At 47.9% G+C, this 16,740-nt stretch overlaps 2 protein-coding genes across 4 annotated transcripts; one reads left to right on the top strand and one right to left on the bottom strand.

Moving 5' to 3' along the window:
- Positions 1-1,220: 1,220 nt before the first annotated feature.
- On the bottom strand, positions 1,221-10,855 carry LOC111955257 (uncharacterized). Of its 3 annotated transcripts, none has more exons than XM_070436261.1 (8): positions 10,696-10,855; positions 6,106-9,844; positions 3,974-4,885; positions 3,699-3,754; positions 3,546-3,607; positions 2,985-3,302; positions 2,777-2,882; positions 1,221-2,307 (listed from the first exon to the last, which is right to left on the bottom strand). In XM_070436261.1, the coding sequence occupies exons 2-7, from the start codon at positions 9,613-9,615 to the stop codon at positions 2,785-2,787; spliced, it is 4,956 nt and encodes a 1,651-aa protein (XP_070292362.1). In that variant the 5' UTR covers positions 9,616-9,844; positions 10,696-10,855; the 3' UTR covers positions 1,221-2,307; positions 2,777-2,784. The 3 variants fall into 3 exon arrangements, with proteins under 3 accessions (XP_070292362.1, XP_023831208.1, XP_023831201.1); XM_023975440.2 differs by having other exon boundaries at positions 1,221-2,502; positions 10,696-10,854; XM_023975433.2 differs by having other exon boundaries at positions 1,221-2,882; positions 10,696-10,854.
- An 810-nt stretch (positions 10,856-11,665) lies between these two features.
- LOC111955249 (zinc finger translocation-associated protein) lies at positions 11,666-16,373 on the top strand. The gene is made up of 5 exons (XM_023975425.2): positions 11,666-12,058; positions 12,576-13,100; positions 13,459-13,797; positions 14,987-15,481; positions 15,604-16,373. The coding sequence occupies exons 1-5, from the start codon at positions 11,923-11,925 to the stop codon at positions 16,077-16,079; spliced, it is 1,971 nt and encodes a 656-aa protein (XP_023831193.1). The 5' UTR covers positions 11,666-11,922; the 3' UTR covers positions 16,080-16,373.
- The last annotated feature ends 367 nt before the right edge of the window (positions 16,374-16,740 follow it).

The raw sequence follows: 16,740 nt of genomic DNA, 5'->3' as shown, positions 1-16,740 counted from the left end.
GGTCTCTAAGTCAAATTCACAGGTCTGCTATTTACCCTTAAAAACCTGGATCATATAGATCCTGATACATTGYAGAGTAAGGACACATTCATTCAGATTGAAAAACATCACTGACCTGTTTGTCATGGACACATAATAGGGAGGTTAAGTTAACCCAGTGCTGTGGACTGAGGGAGAGCCCTGACTGTGCTTTAGTATGTTATAAAGCACAACGACATTATAGAGCCCAGTGACATCCCTCATTGATATACACTGCTCAAAAAKATAAAGGGAACACTAAAATAACACATCCTAGATCTGAATGAATGAACTATTCTTATTAAATACTTTTTTCTTTACATAGTTGAATGTGCTGACAACAAAATCACACAAAAATTATCAATGGAAATCAAATTTATCAACCGATGGGGGTCTGGATTTGGAGTCACACTCAAAATTAAAGTGGAAAACCACACTACAGGCTGATCCAACTTTGATTGTAATGTCCTTAAACAAGTCAAAATGAGGCTCAGTAGTGTGTGTGGCCTCCACGTGCCTGTATACCTCCCTACAACGCCTGGGCATGCTCCTGATGAGGTGGCGGATGGTCTCCTGAGGGATCTCCTCCCAGACTGGACTAAAGCATCCGCCAACTCCTGGACAGTCTTTGGTGCAACGTGGCGTTGGTGGATGGAGCGAACATGATTCCCAGATGTGCTCAATTGATTCAGGTCTGGGGAACGGGCGGCAGTCCATAGCATCAATGCCTTCCTCTTGCAGGAACTGCTGACACACTCCAGCCACATGAGGTCTAGCATTGTCTTGCATTAGGAGGAACCCAGGCCAACCGCACCAGCATATGGTCTCACAAGGGGTCTGAGAATCTCATCTCGGTACCTAATGGCAGTCAGGCTACCTCTGGCGAGCCCATGGAGGGCTTGCGGCCCCCAAGAAATGCCACCCACACCATGACTGACCCACCGCCAAACCGGTCATGCTGGAGGATGTTGCAGGCAGCAGACGTTCCCACAGCGTCTCCAGACTGTCACGTGTCACATGTGCTCAGTGTGAACCTGCTTTCATCTGTGAAGAGCACAGGCGCCAGTGGCGAATTTGCAATCTTGGTGTTCTCTGGCAAATGCCAAACGTCCTGCACGGTGTTGGGCTGTAAGCACAACCCCCACCTGTGGACGTCGGCCCTCATACCACCTCATGGAGTCTGTTTCTGACACGTTTGAGCAGACACATGCACATTTGTGGCCTGCTGGAGGTCATTTTGCAGGGCTCTGGCAGTGCTGCTCCTTCTTGCACAAAGGCGGAGGTAGCGGTCCTGCTGCTGGGTTGTTGCCCTCCTACGGCCTCCTCCACGTCTCCTGATTACTGGCCTGTCTCCTGGTAGCGCCTCCATGCTCTGGACACTACGCTGACAGACACAGCAAACCTTCTTGCCACAGCTCGCATTGATGTGCCATTCTGGATGAGCTGCACTACCTGAGCCACTTGTGTGGGTTGTAGACTCCGTCTCATGCTACCACTAGAGTGAAAGCACCGCCAGCATTCAAAAGTGACCAAAACATCAGCCAGGAAGCATAGGAACTGAGAAGTGGTCTGTGGTCACCACCTGCAGAACCACTCCTTTATTGGGGGTGTCTTGCTAATTGCCTATAATTCCACCTTTTGTCTATTCCATTTGCACAACAGCATGTGAATTTATTGTCAATCAGTGTTGCTTCCTAAGTGGACAGTTTGATTTCACAGAAGTGTGATTGACTTGGAGTTACATTGTGTTGTTTAAGTGTTCCCTTTATTTTTTTGAGCAGTGTATTATTTTGGTTTAGGGCACAGGAGACATGGTGTAGTAGTAGTAGTGAATGATGATCGCTACAAAATGGCGCTAAAACATCAAGAAGGCCTCCCGAGTGGCYCAGTGGTCTAAAGCACTGCATCGCAGWGCTAGKTGTGCCACTAGAGATTCTGGGTTCGAGTCCAGGCTCTGTCGCAGCRGGCCGCYACCGGGAGACCCATGGGGCAGCGCACAATTGGCCCAGTGTCGTCCGGGTTAGGGGAGGATTTGGCCGGCAGGGATGTCCTTGTCCCATCGCGCACTAGCGACTCCTGTYGCGGACCGGGYACAGTGCACGCTGACACAGTAGCCAGGTGTACGGTGTTTCCTCCGACACATTGGTGCAACTGGCTTCCGGGTTAAGTGGGCATTGTGTCAAAGAAGCAGTGTGGCTTGGTTGGGTRGTGTTTCGGAGGACGCATGGCTCTCGACCGTCTCCTCTCCCGAGTCCGTACAGGAGTTGCAGCGATGGGACAAGATTGTAACTACCAATTGGATACCACGAAATTGGGGATAAAAKGGGGTAAAAAAAAKKCAGCAAGAAGATARATTAGTGCGTGTGGGTGTGTGTATATGTGTGGGTCTATCCCAAAGTTAATGAGGTAAAGCTTGCCTCTTGTCGTTCCATGTCCCCTATACAGTTATACAGTTCCAAGTTTAGTTCATCCTTTGTAGAGGAACTGCTCCGGAAAAGATAATACACAAAAGAAAACAGCAGAAATGTTTTCACTTCCTCTATTGTTTTATGCTGTCTGGAATTGAGCRATTTGTGCTTCTGTAAATTAGGACAAGTAGGTAGGACGTACGAGTTTGTCAAACAATGTGTCGGAAAAACGTATTCCTACAGACATAAGAATACACCCCTTGGTATACAGAGAGCTACGGTCAACATTATGATATACAGACATGGATGGTGTCTGTGCAATGTACAGTTATGAAGGCTCAAATGCTCACCTTAGCCCTCAGAGTCTTTTAATCGTTCTAGAGCTTTTGCTGTTCGTCGGGTATGACGAGTCCTCTGTATCAACCATTACTTCTGCTGGGAGGTTGACACTGTCCCCTGAAACAAAATGTGCTTGMATATAACAGAAATACTCAATACCAAATTTCCCCATCGCCAGGAACAGGAAGAACTCTGGGCCCTCTAATATAGCCTAATTACCTCCCATCGTCCCACTGTGTTGCTGCAGCTGGCTGGTGAAGAAGCGTTCTCTCCTGGACACCTGCTCGTCCCAGGCCTCTAGGATGCGAAGGTGCTCCGGGGACTCCAGGCTCAGGGTATCTGGGTGGGCCTCGTCAATGTGGGCCCTCACCCCCTCCAGGCTGTGGGAGTACTGGAGCTCCCCGCACACCATGCACACCAGCAGCTGGTTCAGCGGGTCGTAGTCCATGAGGTAGCGATTCCTCCATACAGCATCCGAGATGGCGCCGTCGTAGTTGTCGCCAAGATCGTCGTGTAGGAAAAGGAGCTCTGATTCGTCTAGAGGAAAGATAGTGGTATTGTGAGACATGGAACTTTAGGATTTTGGGAACTGGTCAGTCGGGCCAGTAGACTGCAATTTCTACTAGTCCATGATGACTTTCTACCATCCAGGGGTCCAACATATTTGAATAAATATTTGGGCTAGTTAGCCACATTTTCTACTAAGACAACAAGGTTACTCTAAGAAAGGCCTATAGCTAGATTTAGGCTGAAAAGATCTAGAAGTATCAAATGTATTACCTTCTAAAGGTTCAGTTTGGCCAAAGTCAGGAAAGTAGCACATGTCTGTCTCTGTGGAAGTACTATGGAAAAAAGGACATCAGTTATGATTACTACCAACACACACACTGAGGTAACAGAAACGTCACAGAGAAGTCTGAAAACTTGTCTCACCTCAGAAGTAGTTCAGAGTCCTCGGAGGTGTTGAACCACCGGTCAGGATCCTGTTCCTTTGGTTGAGAAAAAAACGAAAGAAGTTAGTCAGCCCTAAAAAAAAAAATGAACTGACCAAGAGGAATGAAAGTTACCCAAGGCTGAATCCTCAACCCTTGGTATCAATGCATGATTTAAGCAAAGTTACYGTTCAGTCAATGGTTAAACATACAATTCTGACTTATTACAATATTATATGGCCTTTTCTTTGAAATGTTGACTATTGAAAATGTTACCTGTGTCTCCATCTCCTCAAGCAGCTGTTGAGGATGATGAGTGTTAGGAAGGATGGGCTGCCAGTTGACCGAGGGCCTCTTCTCTGTCATCTCCCCATCTCTCATTGCTTTCCTGGCTCTCTGCTCCTTCTTCCTCACCCTCCAGTACTCCCTCTTCTTCCTCAGAGTCTCCTCTTCCGACTCCCCCGGCACTGGCTTGGGCGGACCCATTGGGCTTATGTAGATAGGGCTTTTGGTGAGCCCCTGCAATGTAGGCGATCGTACATTTTGTACATTCCCACTTTGAGAAATCTGAGCACCTTGATATTTGAAAGGAGTCTGTGTTGGGGTGAAAGAGGATGTTTGACTGGGATGCTGAATGGGTAAGAGTTTTATGCTAGTCAAKGGGTTGGGAGGAGGTGTGAGAGTAGCGATGGGTGAGGTATCGYTGTCTGAGGTTTCCTGCACTCGCAGTCTCCATTTTAGAACGTGGGGCGAGTCAGCGCTGGATCCTGGGGCCGCTTCCTGTTGGTTCTCCWCCAATAGCAGCCCGTCTTTCTTCCCCTCACTCAATGGGGGGACAGTGACACCACCTCCTATAGGGATAGACACGGTACTGAAGCTATGAGATGTCTGTGGGGACCCTGTGTGACCAATGGGTGAATTGGAGATGCTGGTACAGTTGACAGGAGGGTTGAGCTGTGTTGTATCATATGGCTGTCCCATGTTGGAGGTAGTGGGGTCTACAACCAGAAGTGTAGGGATGTTGGTGACCATGCTGAGGCTAGCCTTGGGTCCAGAAGCAGGGGGAGATATAGGCTGGAGAAGTGGGGGGGACTGCAGTTCGAGCAATGGTGCTGTGTGTAGACCGAAGCTTCCGCTTCTCTGCACTGGCCTCTGTGTGTGTGTCTTCACAATGAGGAGATTCGAAACCTGAAACACAAATCAATGAATACGTTTACATTAGTTTTATGTCACAATATARAGAAACATTAATAACCAAGGTTATTTGATCTATTTGTTGATCTTTACAAAAATGTACTTGTTTATGTTTGTCCAGTTCTCAGAATATATATCCCCCTCTTCCTCAAATAGACTGAACAAAAATATAAARGCAACATGTAAAAGTGTTGGTCCCATGTTTCATGASCTGAAAMAAAAYATCCCAGAAATGTTTAATACGCACATCCACCTGACAGGTGTGGCAGGTGCACCTTGTGCTGGGGACAGTAAAAGGCCACACTAAACCGAATGGCGTGGTGTGGATGAGCGGTGTGCTGATGCCAACGTTGTGAACAGAGTGCCCCATGGTGGCGTGAGGTTTTCGTATGGGCAGGCATAAGCTACAAACAACAAATACAATTACATTTTATTGTTGGCAATTTGAATGCCCAGAGATACCGTGACAAGATCTTGGAGGCCCATTGTCGTGCCATTCATRCCGCCGTCACCTTGTGTTTCAGCATGATAATGCACGGCACCATGTCGCAAGGATCTGTACAAAAATCCWGGAAGCTAAAAAWGTCCCGGTTCTTCCATGGCCTGCACACTCACCAGACATGTCACCCYTTGAGCATGTGTGGGATGCTCTGGATCGATGTGTATAACAGCGTGTTCCAGTTCCCYCCAATATCCAGCAACTTTGCACAGCCATTGAAGAGTGGTACAACATTCAGCAGCCTGATCAATTCTATGCAAAGGCGATGTCGCGCTGCTTGAGGCGAATGGTGGTCACACCAGATACTGACTGGATTTCCGATCCACACKCCTACTTTTTATTTAAAGGTTGTCTGTGACCAACAGATGCGTATCTGTATACCCAGTGATMTGAAATCCATAGATTACGGCCTAAAGAATTTAACTCAGTAAAATCTATGAAATTGTTGCATTTATATTTCTGTTCAGTATAGGTTCATGGTATTTCAGTTGGACTTGACAGTGGGCCTGACCAGAAGACAACTCTACAGTTTATTKTGTAAGCACCTACAATGCTTTGCAAACTACATATCAGTTCCACACTCCAACTGACATAACCCCAAAACATACTTTTGCCTCAAATTTAATTGAAATGATAGGTAMAGGGCTACCATTGTGAATGACGAAATCTGCAGTGATGAAATGTAATATCAAGATTACAAATGACATCCACCCACCTGTGCTGCTTTGAGGGCCAGTCGTCTGCCGTAGTCCCCCCGTCTCAGCCCCCCTCCTCCCTGCCTGGCAGTCCTAGCTCTCTGCTGCCTCTTTATCGTCCTCCAGTACTCCCTCTTCTTCTCCAGAGTCACATTCTGGCCTGTCACCTCTGGGGCGTGCTGATGTTGCTGAAGTTGTTGTTGATTTTGAGGTTGTTGATGAGGTGGTTGATGTCGATGTTGATTTTCATGTTGTTGATGAGGTGGTTGTTGTTGTTGTTGTTGAGGCTGATGGTGTAGCTTTGGGGGTTCTGGGGAGCAGCAGTGGTGGTGTCCTGCTTTTTTGGCACGCAGCCTCTGGGCTCTGCGAGGGAGGGGTGGTCCTCTGGAAGCTGCCGTGTGGGACCAAGAGTGTGTGGGTGTGTGAGAGGTGGGTTCAGAGGGAGGGGGAGCTGGGAAAGACAGACTTTCAGTGCAAGGACTTGACAGGGGAGAGTCCTTAGGATGAGGGCTCAATGGGCAAATGGTTACCTGGCAGGATGGCAYGGCGTCAGCATCCACCTTCCATCCTTTGACCTCCAACGATAGGTCACCAGATAGGGAGACCTTCTCCTCATCTTCCAGGGTGAGCAGAGGTAGATTTGGCTTGACCTCCATCTGGACGGAAGCATCCTTGTAAGAACATGTCTGAGGATCACTTTTACAAGGCAGCTGTTCTGTAATACAGTCTGGCTGTTCCGTTTTCCAGTCAGCCACAGTGCTGAGGGATTCCTCCAGCAYCTTCTTCATAGAAGCCACCACCAAGAGAGTGGTGGCCTGGCTGTCAGCACTCGAGGCTGGGTCTGGTGGCTCGGTCTGTGGTGGCGGTGAACACCGGGACGGTTTGATATCAACACAGAGGGGTTGTTCCAGTAGAGGACATGGAGCGTCTGTTGAGGTTGATCCTCTCTCTTGTTTGATTTGGTCTCCCTGTGGAGACGTGGACACACTGGTGTTTGAGAGAGGCTTGATAGTCAGTGTGTTGTTGACATTGGGAATGGCGACAGCTAATCGTGCTAACCTTTGGTTCCGCCTCTTCTGTGAGGCAGTCTTTCCCCTAGCTTGAACTCCTTGCCTTAGGCGGGTGGCGCGTGCCGCCCTCTGCTCTCGTTTCTTTACCCTCCAGTACTCTCTCTTCTTAGCCATCTTTTCCTCCTCTGTTAGCTTTGGGTCCAAGTTGAGCGCTGCTGATGCTGTAGAAGCTTTGACAGCCATCTGCATGACCCAGCTAGCCGGCTTCGGTATCGCTGTAGGCAAACCAGGAAAGGTGTTTTGAATGTTTTGAGGGTGTGTGAGGGTGATACGACTCTGGGGCTGGACGACTGTGTGTGGATTAGGGAGGTTTTTCGGGGGGCTGCCTGAAACTAACCTGGGAGGCTTTCTGATTGATAGGCCGATGGGAGGACAGGAGACATTAACTTGAGCAGGACGGATTAGAGGTGGTGGGTTGACCCGTATTTGATGTACCATATTACTATATGTATCACCAGTGTGTTTGGGAAGCAGTTGGTGTTGGCGCTGTATGTTAGTGTTCGTAAATGAATTATTAACAGGCATCCCACCGATGCCACCAATTTCATCCCCTGTCTCTTTTGCTTCTGTAATGAGATACATTTGGGGAATGGTATTGGTCAATGTACCGTCCTCCTTGATGAACCCTCCGATGGTCTCTGAGGCGCTGGTGTGGGTKGGCCCATTTCCTGTTGGTTGTGGCAGTGTGTTGCAGCCCGCTGCTCTCGCCTTCCTCATATCCTCCAATATGCTCTGGTACCGGTTGACTCTTCGCATCAGAGCATCCTTCTCCTTCATCTTAGCTCGGACTTCCACTGACAGCTTAGCTCGCTGTTCWCGCTTCTTGACACGCCAGTATTCCCGCTTCCGGGACACCCTCTGCTCGGGTGTCTCCGTTGGGTCCTCTCGGAGTGCGTTGCAGGTTTTGAAGGCTGTAGCATGACAGGGGGACTTTCTCATGTTTCTCTGACCCAGGAAATTCCTTTGGATTTCAATGAACCTCTGTCTCGGAGTCCTACAACGGACCATACCTTGGCTAGTGTTGGCAAACTGCCCTGGACCAGGGAYCCTTCTGCTTGGTTCCCCTGCAGGTTTAAAACCAATGACATTCGATGCCATGCCAGTCTGCATTGTTGGTTCAGCGTCCTGCGGATTCTCTACTTTTACCTGAACAGTCTGTTGATTAGCGTTGACTGCAGTTAGCTTAGCCAGGACTGAATCCTCAGACTCCCTTTTGACTACAACGCTAGCCACTGCTCTGGCGTTCTTCAGCAGGCGTCCGGCTGAGATGAACGGGACCCTGACTCTATTAATACACTGCCTATGGCCCTGTCCACTCAAAGCAGACGGAGGACGTTCAATGACCACGTTGGGTCCAGCTTTTTGCAACGTTATCTCCATGTTCGTGYTTCTCTCTCTAGCCTTCGTTAACCTAACCGCCTGCTTCGCTCTCTGTTCTCGCTTCTTGATGCGCCAATTCTCTCTGCGCTTGGCGGCTTTGTCCTCCGCAGTCTCCAGTGTAGCTGATGTGTCGTTGATACAACTAACTTCTTGGCCTGTGACCGGGTCACGCTTTGTCCCACCTAGTTGTGTTACTTTCATCCCTATAGGCCTACCCTCTGGTTTGTGAATGAGGACAGGGGCAGGCTGATTGGTCACGATGGGCAACCCTGAGGTAATGTTAGCAGTTAGCGGTCCAGGCTGAACACGCACGGTAACTTGCGTCTCAGTTAYCGCATCAGGCCTTGATACACTCTGGGTGGCCAGATGCTTCTGTGTTGACACTACAGGAGAGCCGCCATTCAGAATAGTCATTCCGCTCTGTGGTTGGCGAGGTGCAGAACCTGAGGGTCTCACTGCCACTCTTCCCAGAGGCAAGGAGGAGCCACTGTTGAGCAGCACTCCGTTGGGTTTGGCTGAGGTAACCGTTCCGATCACAGTGCCCCCTGTTGGGGAACTTTTCACCGACATCTTGCAGACCATCGCACCTTCTCCTGGACCTGTACTGGACGTTGGGAACTGAGGCAAGACTTTGTCAAGTTTTATCCTCTGGAACCACTTCTCCTTTTGGTTTGCTGAGGAAGAGTTTTGGTCCTCTTCCGCAACACTATGGTTCAGATGATAGGAGATAGCAGAACCCTTTCCCTTTAATAAAACTACAGGTGCACCARCGACATTGGTTTGGTAGGAACCATCGCTATTCAACAAAGTGGGGGCAGACCCTGCCATTGAACAAGAGGCACTGGGATTCAACACCATAGAGGTTAGGGTCTTATGGACTGCATTTCTGCCCAAGGAGTTACATACTCTGTTTGTATCTTTTTCCCTCTTGACCTCTGACAGCTTGGCCCTCTGCTCTCGTTTCTTGGTCTTCCAGTACTCTCTCTTTTGGGCAAGTGTGGCATCGTCGAACTCTGAGGCTGGACGGTAGCGCTGACCCCGTGGGCTGCCAGCCCCTCCAGTTCCCTTGGTGGTTGGCATGCTAGTTTCTGATTGGTCACCTCTCGTGCTCTTCACCAAACTGTGCTGGCTGCAGAATCTTCACTCATCCCACTCTCCTTCGTCCAATGTTCACCTGATATGGATGCTGTCAGCCTTTAGCCTACATTGTCGTATGCTATTGAGTAACATTCTATAGGTCTTGTTATGTCCGTCTCCCATCTCTGGTGGTCACCCGCCACATCTTGACATTAACAGACAACAAATGGTCCTGAAAATGAGAATAAACAACACGCTTAGCGAGACAAATATACTAATCTAATAGGTCTTGGGAAATGTGATTGTTTGCTGACATATCACATCTTGAAGTTGTTTTAAACTGTTGCCAGTTTAGGAACCAAATTAATAAACATACGTCTTCAAACTACATGGTTGCACCCCATTTATCCATCCCAAAATTAAAGCTAAATATTCAATATAGTAAATGATATATTGATATCATTGTCGAGTATTGGCATTTATTAACACAATTTCTGGCTGGCTTAGATATTGACTTTAATAAAAATAAAGGAAGCAAGAAATAACTTGTGTGCACCCTATTTAACTAATTAATATAGGCCTAATTAACCAAATATTTTGTGGTTCCTAATTTAGACTATACAAATMTAATATTTTTGGCATATGAATCCTGCAACGCATCCAAATACAGGCTGTGTTCGCTCTCTGACAGCCAGCATCAAAGAGCATGCACAACAACCAGGAAGAGAACAAATGGCACTGTCTCTTTAAACCAAGTCCTCCGTCTATCACAAATTATGTCTGTCGTGTGCCATTTTTCATTCTTTATTTATTCTCATACGAATACCAAACGCAGTGTGCCGACGAGTACTAAAGCATAGCCACAAATTCAAACGAAAACCCCCCGGAAAATMTAACACATTTGGTGATATTAATGTCTCTACCAGCGTACAATGGACAATCTCTTCCTCCTCCCCTGTCCACACGGACTGGCGTCTGTCTGCGTGTGTTTCTTGTCTAAATGAATCGAAAAGCATATATCCAAGCTAGCGGTGAAAGAGTAGGATGGTTGAAAAGGTGTGAAAAAACATGCATATGCATTACCTGGTAGTTACACCTAACTTTCCGGGACAGTTTGTGAACGTTTGGACAGATATACTGTCAGGACACTGCAGCTACTTCCCTCGAGCCTTTCTCTCTATCGATGCCTTCCTTGACAACGTTGAAAAGTACCAGGATGTGGGACCTTGCTGCTTGTGTGTAAACTGCGTCGCGTGGACAGACACAAGCCTCTTAAAGCCGTACTACCACAACAGGGGACATAATTTGGTTTATAGATGGTCAATGAAATTGAGCAATTTTTATCCATATACTGTGTCTCCAAGACGCCACACATATCCACCCTATAACAAAGTTGTATTRTAGACTATTGGTAATAGAATTGTACCATGTTGGAAAACTGCACCAATCAATAAATTAGAATCCAATCAATTAAAGAATTGGTAATTTAATATCTGTTCTAGAACATTTGACAGATGCAACATTTCCACAAATATTTAAATTATAGACAATGTTGTGTTATATTTATCCATGGTTGCGAATTTGAGCATTTTGGCAAATATTTGCACATGGGAATATAGAAGTATTTCTCTCAATACCTCAAAAGTTCACTATAATGAACACGAAGTAATGACAGTGCAAGATACATTGTAATGATGTTCCCTGAGATTATGCAGAAGTCAGTGTACAGAAGGAATTATTCATAAATAGTGGAAGAGTAGGCCGACTATGGACACCAATTCAACAACCCCCCCCCATATATATATTTAATTAACCGTTGTCTTTTAAGTAAGAAAACAAAACCAAGGTAAAGTGTTACATGTTTGTCCAATTAATTTTGCAGTAGAACGTAACCTACACACATCTGGCCCCTGGGTGTGCGTGTCGCTGCGTGAATGCCGCTACTGTCTCTTTAAATTTACCCAGGAGCCCCTTAAGGAGCCCCAGGGGCCCCAAGCTCGGCTCCCCACCCTGAAGACAAGCAGAGCCTTKAAATACAAACAAGAGGCCGCTATAGCTCATCATGAACAGGAGAGGCTCACACCCGAAGAAGGATATAAAACCGACCAAATATCGTYGCGATATATGAAAAGTTAACTTTGCTCCAGGTTGAGTGCGTGGGGGACGAGGGGCACCCAAAAAGCGATGTGTCCGTTCATGGTCTAGATAGCTTGCAAAACGCGTGCTGAACGATTCTCAAAAAATACAGTTCCTACCTGGTCTATCAGAGCGAATTGAAGGCATTAGTAAATAGTGTAACGTTGCAGAGTAATGGAAGAGAAAGAGACCGGGGAGAGCGAGCCTGTGGTCCTTCCGTGTGCTGAGCAGGCAGATTCTCTCTCATTAATAATAAGCGGAGAGGAGGAAGCGACGCAAGAGCAGAGTGACTTGGGACACTGTTCAGGAGGTAAAGATTGTAATGTTTTTGTTTCGAGAGTACGGAGACTCGACCCTTAGTCTGCTCGCCACCCTTTGTCACAGTTAATCTGTGTGACGGACAATGCCATCTAGCAGCATGGCCCTCTTGTCTCAGTGGCTCCACTATAAACAAAGGCAAAATACCATGCTGGTTGCTTGCTGTGATGCACAGTCGCCACCCAGCGGAAATTAGCGGCGGCTAACTCGTCTTAATGGAGTCGCTGCCCTGTTTCTGATGGCGGGGGTTCCGTGCGAAAATAGAATATTGTCCACAGATTAACGATTTTATTATGAACCCCAATTATTGTGTCTGCGTATTTCTAACGGAATACATATATTTGGTAATGTCGGGGTATGTGATACGAGCCATTCTGAGAAATATAATTAGAATTATACCTTATAGAGCTTTGAAATGTACTGCTTCATTACATCATTGCCAGGAATAACCTATACCTATTGCATGTGAATCTCTTAACTCTTTCTCTCACACGCTCTCTCTTTCCTAGAGAAGGACGGTCTGACCAATGGCCAGGTGGGCGATGATGACGAGGAAGAGATGGTGACCCCCCTTTGGTCCCCAGGCACCAGCTACTGGAGTGTCACCGAGGGTCCGGACTCCCCCTTCCTCCTTTCTCCCATCCCGGGCCCCTCTGGACGCAAAGAGAAGGTCCAATGCGCCTCCCGACCCGGCCTCAGCCGCATCCCGGGCAGGGATCATCGGCGCTATTACCACGAYTACTGGCGCAGCGAGTTCCTGATGGACTTTGACCCCCGTCGCCACGGCATGATCTGCATGGTGTGTGGGAGCTCGCTGGCCACGCTCAAACTCAGTACCATCAAGAGGCATATTAGACAGAAGCACCCGGACTCTCTGCTGTGGAGCGCGGCCGACAAGGAGGTGATCCGTTCGGGCTGGGAAAGCCACCTGYGTCTGGAGGGGGGCCAGAGGCTGTACTGTCCGGCCGGAGGGGTGGCCGCCATCTCCCAGGGACAGGAGGAGGAGCTGCTGGACTGTGCTCGCCACTCCACCGGTGGGTGGGGGTTTCTGGAGACTGGAGTGGATTAAAATATCATGGCCTAGTTTTATGATAAGAGTTTCAGGATCTTGCACTTGGTGGCAGTATGAGCATGTCTGTTAAGTGTTTATGTTGTACAGTCATGCTCATACWGCCAAGATCCACTTTTACAGTCGTGTAAGAGGGTGATGTCATTGTGCAGTGGCTTTATGTAGTCGTAAGAAAAAAGCCTGCTCTTGTACTAATGATCTTAACCTGAATTGTCTTTTTACAGATGGTTACATATTACATTTTTATGTGATTGTCAAACTATATTTTTWGATTTACGTTAACATTTAAACTGCATATCCCCTCTCCACTTTACCTTTCATAGGAAAACCTGGTGGTATGGTGTCCCCCAAACTRCAGCCCCGGTCCACGACCCCATCACCCCCTCCCTCAGTCCCCCTCCAGCAGGAGGAGCTCCCCGGGCCCTCTGCCAAGACCCTGGAGCGCTACCTGAACGACTCGCTCCACGCCTGGTTCCGACAGGAGTTCCTCATGGAGTACCAGGCGGAGGCGGGCAGGCTGGTTTGCATGGTGTGCGGCCGTCCGCTGCCCTCGCTCCACCTGGACCACATCAAGAGCCACGTGCTTGACATCCACCCCCAGTCGCTGGTCTACAGCTCGGAGGAGAAGCACTGCATCCTGCAGACCTGGGCCCAGACACATGGTGAGACTGAGGGAGGTAGGACGTGGGGGTGGTAACAGGACAGGGAGGGAGTTATTCTGTAACTGTGGCTTCATCTTTGTCATTGTTATGATGAAGGGCATTGATGAAGGCCGAAACGTCAAGCTTTTAATAGTTGCTTGAATAAAATGTGTTTTTAATGGTGAGCTAGCATTGCAGCCTTTTCATTTCAGTCACTGTGGCTTCAGGAAGTTTTATCAGCTTTTGAATGTGTGTGTTTTGAAGTGAGCTGGACTGATTTATTTTTGTTACATTTGTATGTATCTGTGTACAAAGGTAAACCAGTTACATAGATCTTTTCTGCAGCACTGATCTAAAATGGCTTTTGTTCTGATAACAACTGATACGCTGGTTAATAGCCATTTATATCCTTGAATATACACTGAGCATACCAAACATTAGGAACATCTTCCTCGTACGGGGCGGCAGGTAGCCTAGTGSTTAAAGAGTTGGGCRGAAAAGTTGCAAGATCAAATCCCCAAGCTGACAAGGTAAGAATCTGTCYTCCTGCCCATGAAAAAGGCAGTTAACCCGCTGTTCCTAGGCCGTCATTGAAAATAWGAATTTGTTCTCAACTGACTTGCCTAGTTTAAATAAAGGTAAAATAAATATTGAGTTGCCCCCCCACACCTTTTGCCCTCAGAACAGCCTCAATTCATTGGGGCATGGACTCTACAAGTTGTCGAAAGCGTTCCACAGGGATGCTGGCCCATGTTGACTCCAATACTTCCCACAGTTGTGTCAAGTTGGCTGGATGTCCTTTGGGCGGTGGAGCATTATTGATACACACGGGAAACTGTTGAGCGTGAAAAACCCAGCAGCGTTGCAGTTCTTGACACAAACCGGTGCGCRTGGTACCTACTACCATACCTTGTTCAAAACCACCTAAATCTGTTGTCTTGCCCATTCACCCTCTGAATGGCACACATACACAATCCATGTCTCAACTGTCTCAAGGCTTAAAAATCCTTATTTAACCTGTCTCCTCTGCTTTATATACACTGATTTAAGTGGATTTAACAAGTGACATCAATAAGGGATCATAGCTTTCACCTGGATTTACCTGGTCTATGTCATGGAAAGAGCAGGTGTTCTTAATGTTTTGTATTCTCAGTGTTTATGTCCCTAACTAAACTCTCATTCCTCAACCCCACCCCATCCCCCATATCAGAATCCAACCCTCTAAACGACTTCATCAAATCTGAGCCCAACACCAAAGACGAGAGAGATGCTGGGGTGGACTTCTCTGATGAGCTGGAGACCATTCAGATCGGCTCAGACACGTATGCAGAGGACAACGATGAGGCGTTATCAGAGATACAGGACATGGTTGATAGCGGTGATGGCGTTGGTGGAGCTCCAGAGATGACCACTCCCATACCCCCTCTCCCTCTCCACCAACCCAGGAAGAGGCGTCTCCGTGGGGGCTTCCCCTGGCGGCTGCGCCTGGACTACATGGTGGCCTACGGACCCCAGGGTCGTGGCACCTTCTGCATGGTGTGCTCCCAGGCCCTGCCCATGGCCAAGGTGAGCAGCTTCCGCCGCCACATCCAGGAATGCCACCCTGAGACCACCAGCCTGGCCCGGGAGGAGAGAGAGGCCATGGCCGAGGCCTGGACCAAAGAGGCTCCCACGGAAGACAACCCTGCCGTGCAGATGAAAGAAGGTAAATATTTTAAGTTCCAACCAATGTAAAAGACAGACTGTAGCTACTTTCAGAGAAAGAGGAAATGCTAAGTGATTCACCAATTGCCCTCTTACTGACTGACTCCCCCCTCTCTCTGACAGAAGTGGACCCCAGTGACATTGTCAGCCTCCCTGTGGCGGGAGAGATGGCCGACAACAACAACAACAACAGGACCACCAAGATGGCCACCCCCAAGGCCGTAAAGAAGGAGGAGGGGGTCGCCACCATGCCTGCSACTCCGGGGCGCCACGGCCACTACCCGGGCAAGGACCAGCGGCGGAACTACCAGGTGCGCTGGAGGATGGAGTTTCTGATGGACTATGACTGCCGGAGACACGGGTTGATCTGTATGGTGTGCGGGGCGACYTTAGCCACTCTCAAAGTCAGCACCATCAAGAGACACATCCAACAGGTTCACCCTCATTCTCTGGTGTATGGCCCCAACGAGAGACAGCAGGCCCTGCTCAGCTACAACCAGACTGCCCTGCACTTCGTCCACTCGGATGACTGTTTCTCCTCACAAGACCACGGACACACGGCACTCGGACAGARGACCGCTGGCCTCTTTGTCCGCTAGGACGAGGGGCGCCAGGCATGGTTGTTCTCTGTCCACCCCACTTTCCTTTCCAAGTCTCTCTTTCTSAGGAAGATAGAAACAAGGCTTGGTAGAGCTCTGTCATGAGTTGTGCAGTGACTGGCACAGTTGGTGATTGTTTCAGCGAGCATACAATATAGCACTTCCTGTCCCAAAAATGTACTAAAACCTAGATTTGGGTGTGTAGGTGATTGAATGAGAGGGTGTTTGAGGRGTATTGCTAAAGACAATGAACAACACTTAAAGATGTGATCATCTTTAGTGACTCAATTACATCCCGTTATTTAAAAAGGAAATTCCTTGTTTACAATGAGGTAAATAGGCGTCCTCCAGAGATTTGTCTCATTCTTGAATTAGAAGATCTCATCTTCCTTGTCTTTTCCAGTGTCACAGCACTATTGTTACAATGGCCCACAGCACTATTGTTACAATGGCCCACAGCACTATTGTTACAATGGCCCACAGCTATTTCTGATTCTCTTATTAGCAACAAAAAAAAGCTGCACACACAAAAATCTATGTAAATAGTGTTGAATATTTGAATTATTATGATTTTCTTTTACAAGCACTTTTACACGTGGTTTTTACAAAAAGGTTTGTAATTACGGCCATTTTTTCTACTTCACTGATAAAATGAAACGAT

The sequence above is a fragment of the Salvelinus sp. IW2-2015 genome, linkage group LG3 (assembly GCF_002910315.2).
Source record: "Salvelinus sp. IW2-2015 linkage group LG3, ASM291031v2, whole genome shotgun sequence".
Lineage (NCBI taxonomy): Eukaryota > Metazoa > Chordata > Actinopteri > Salmoniformes > Salmonidae > Salvelinus > Salvelinus sp. IW2-2015.
Note: the sequence above shows the minus strand (reverse complement) of the source record. Positions and strands in the feature narration are given on the sequence as shown.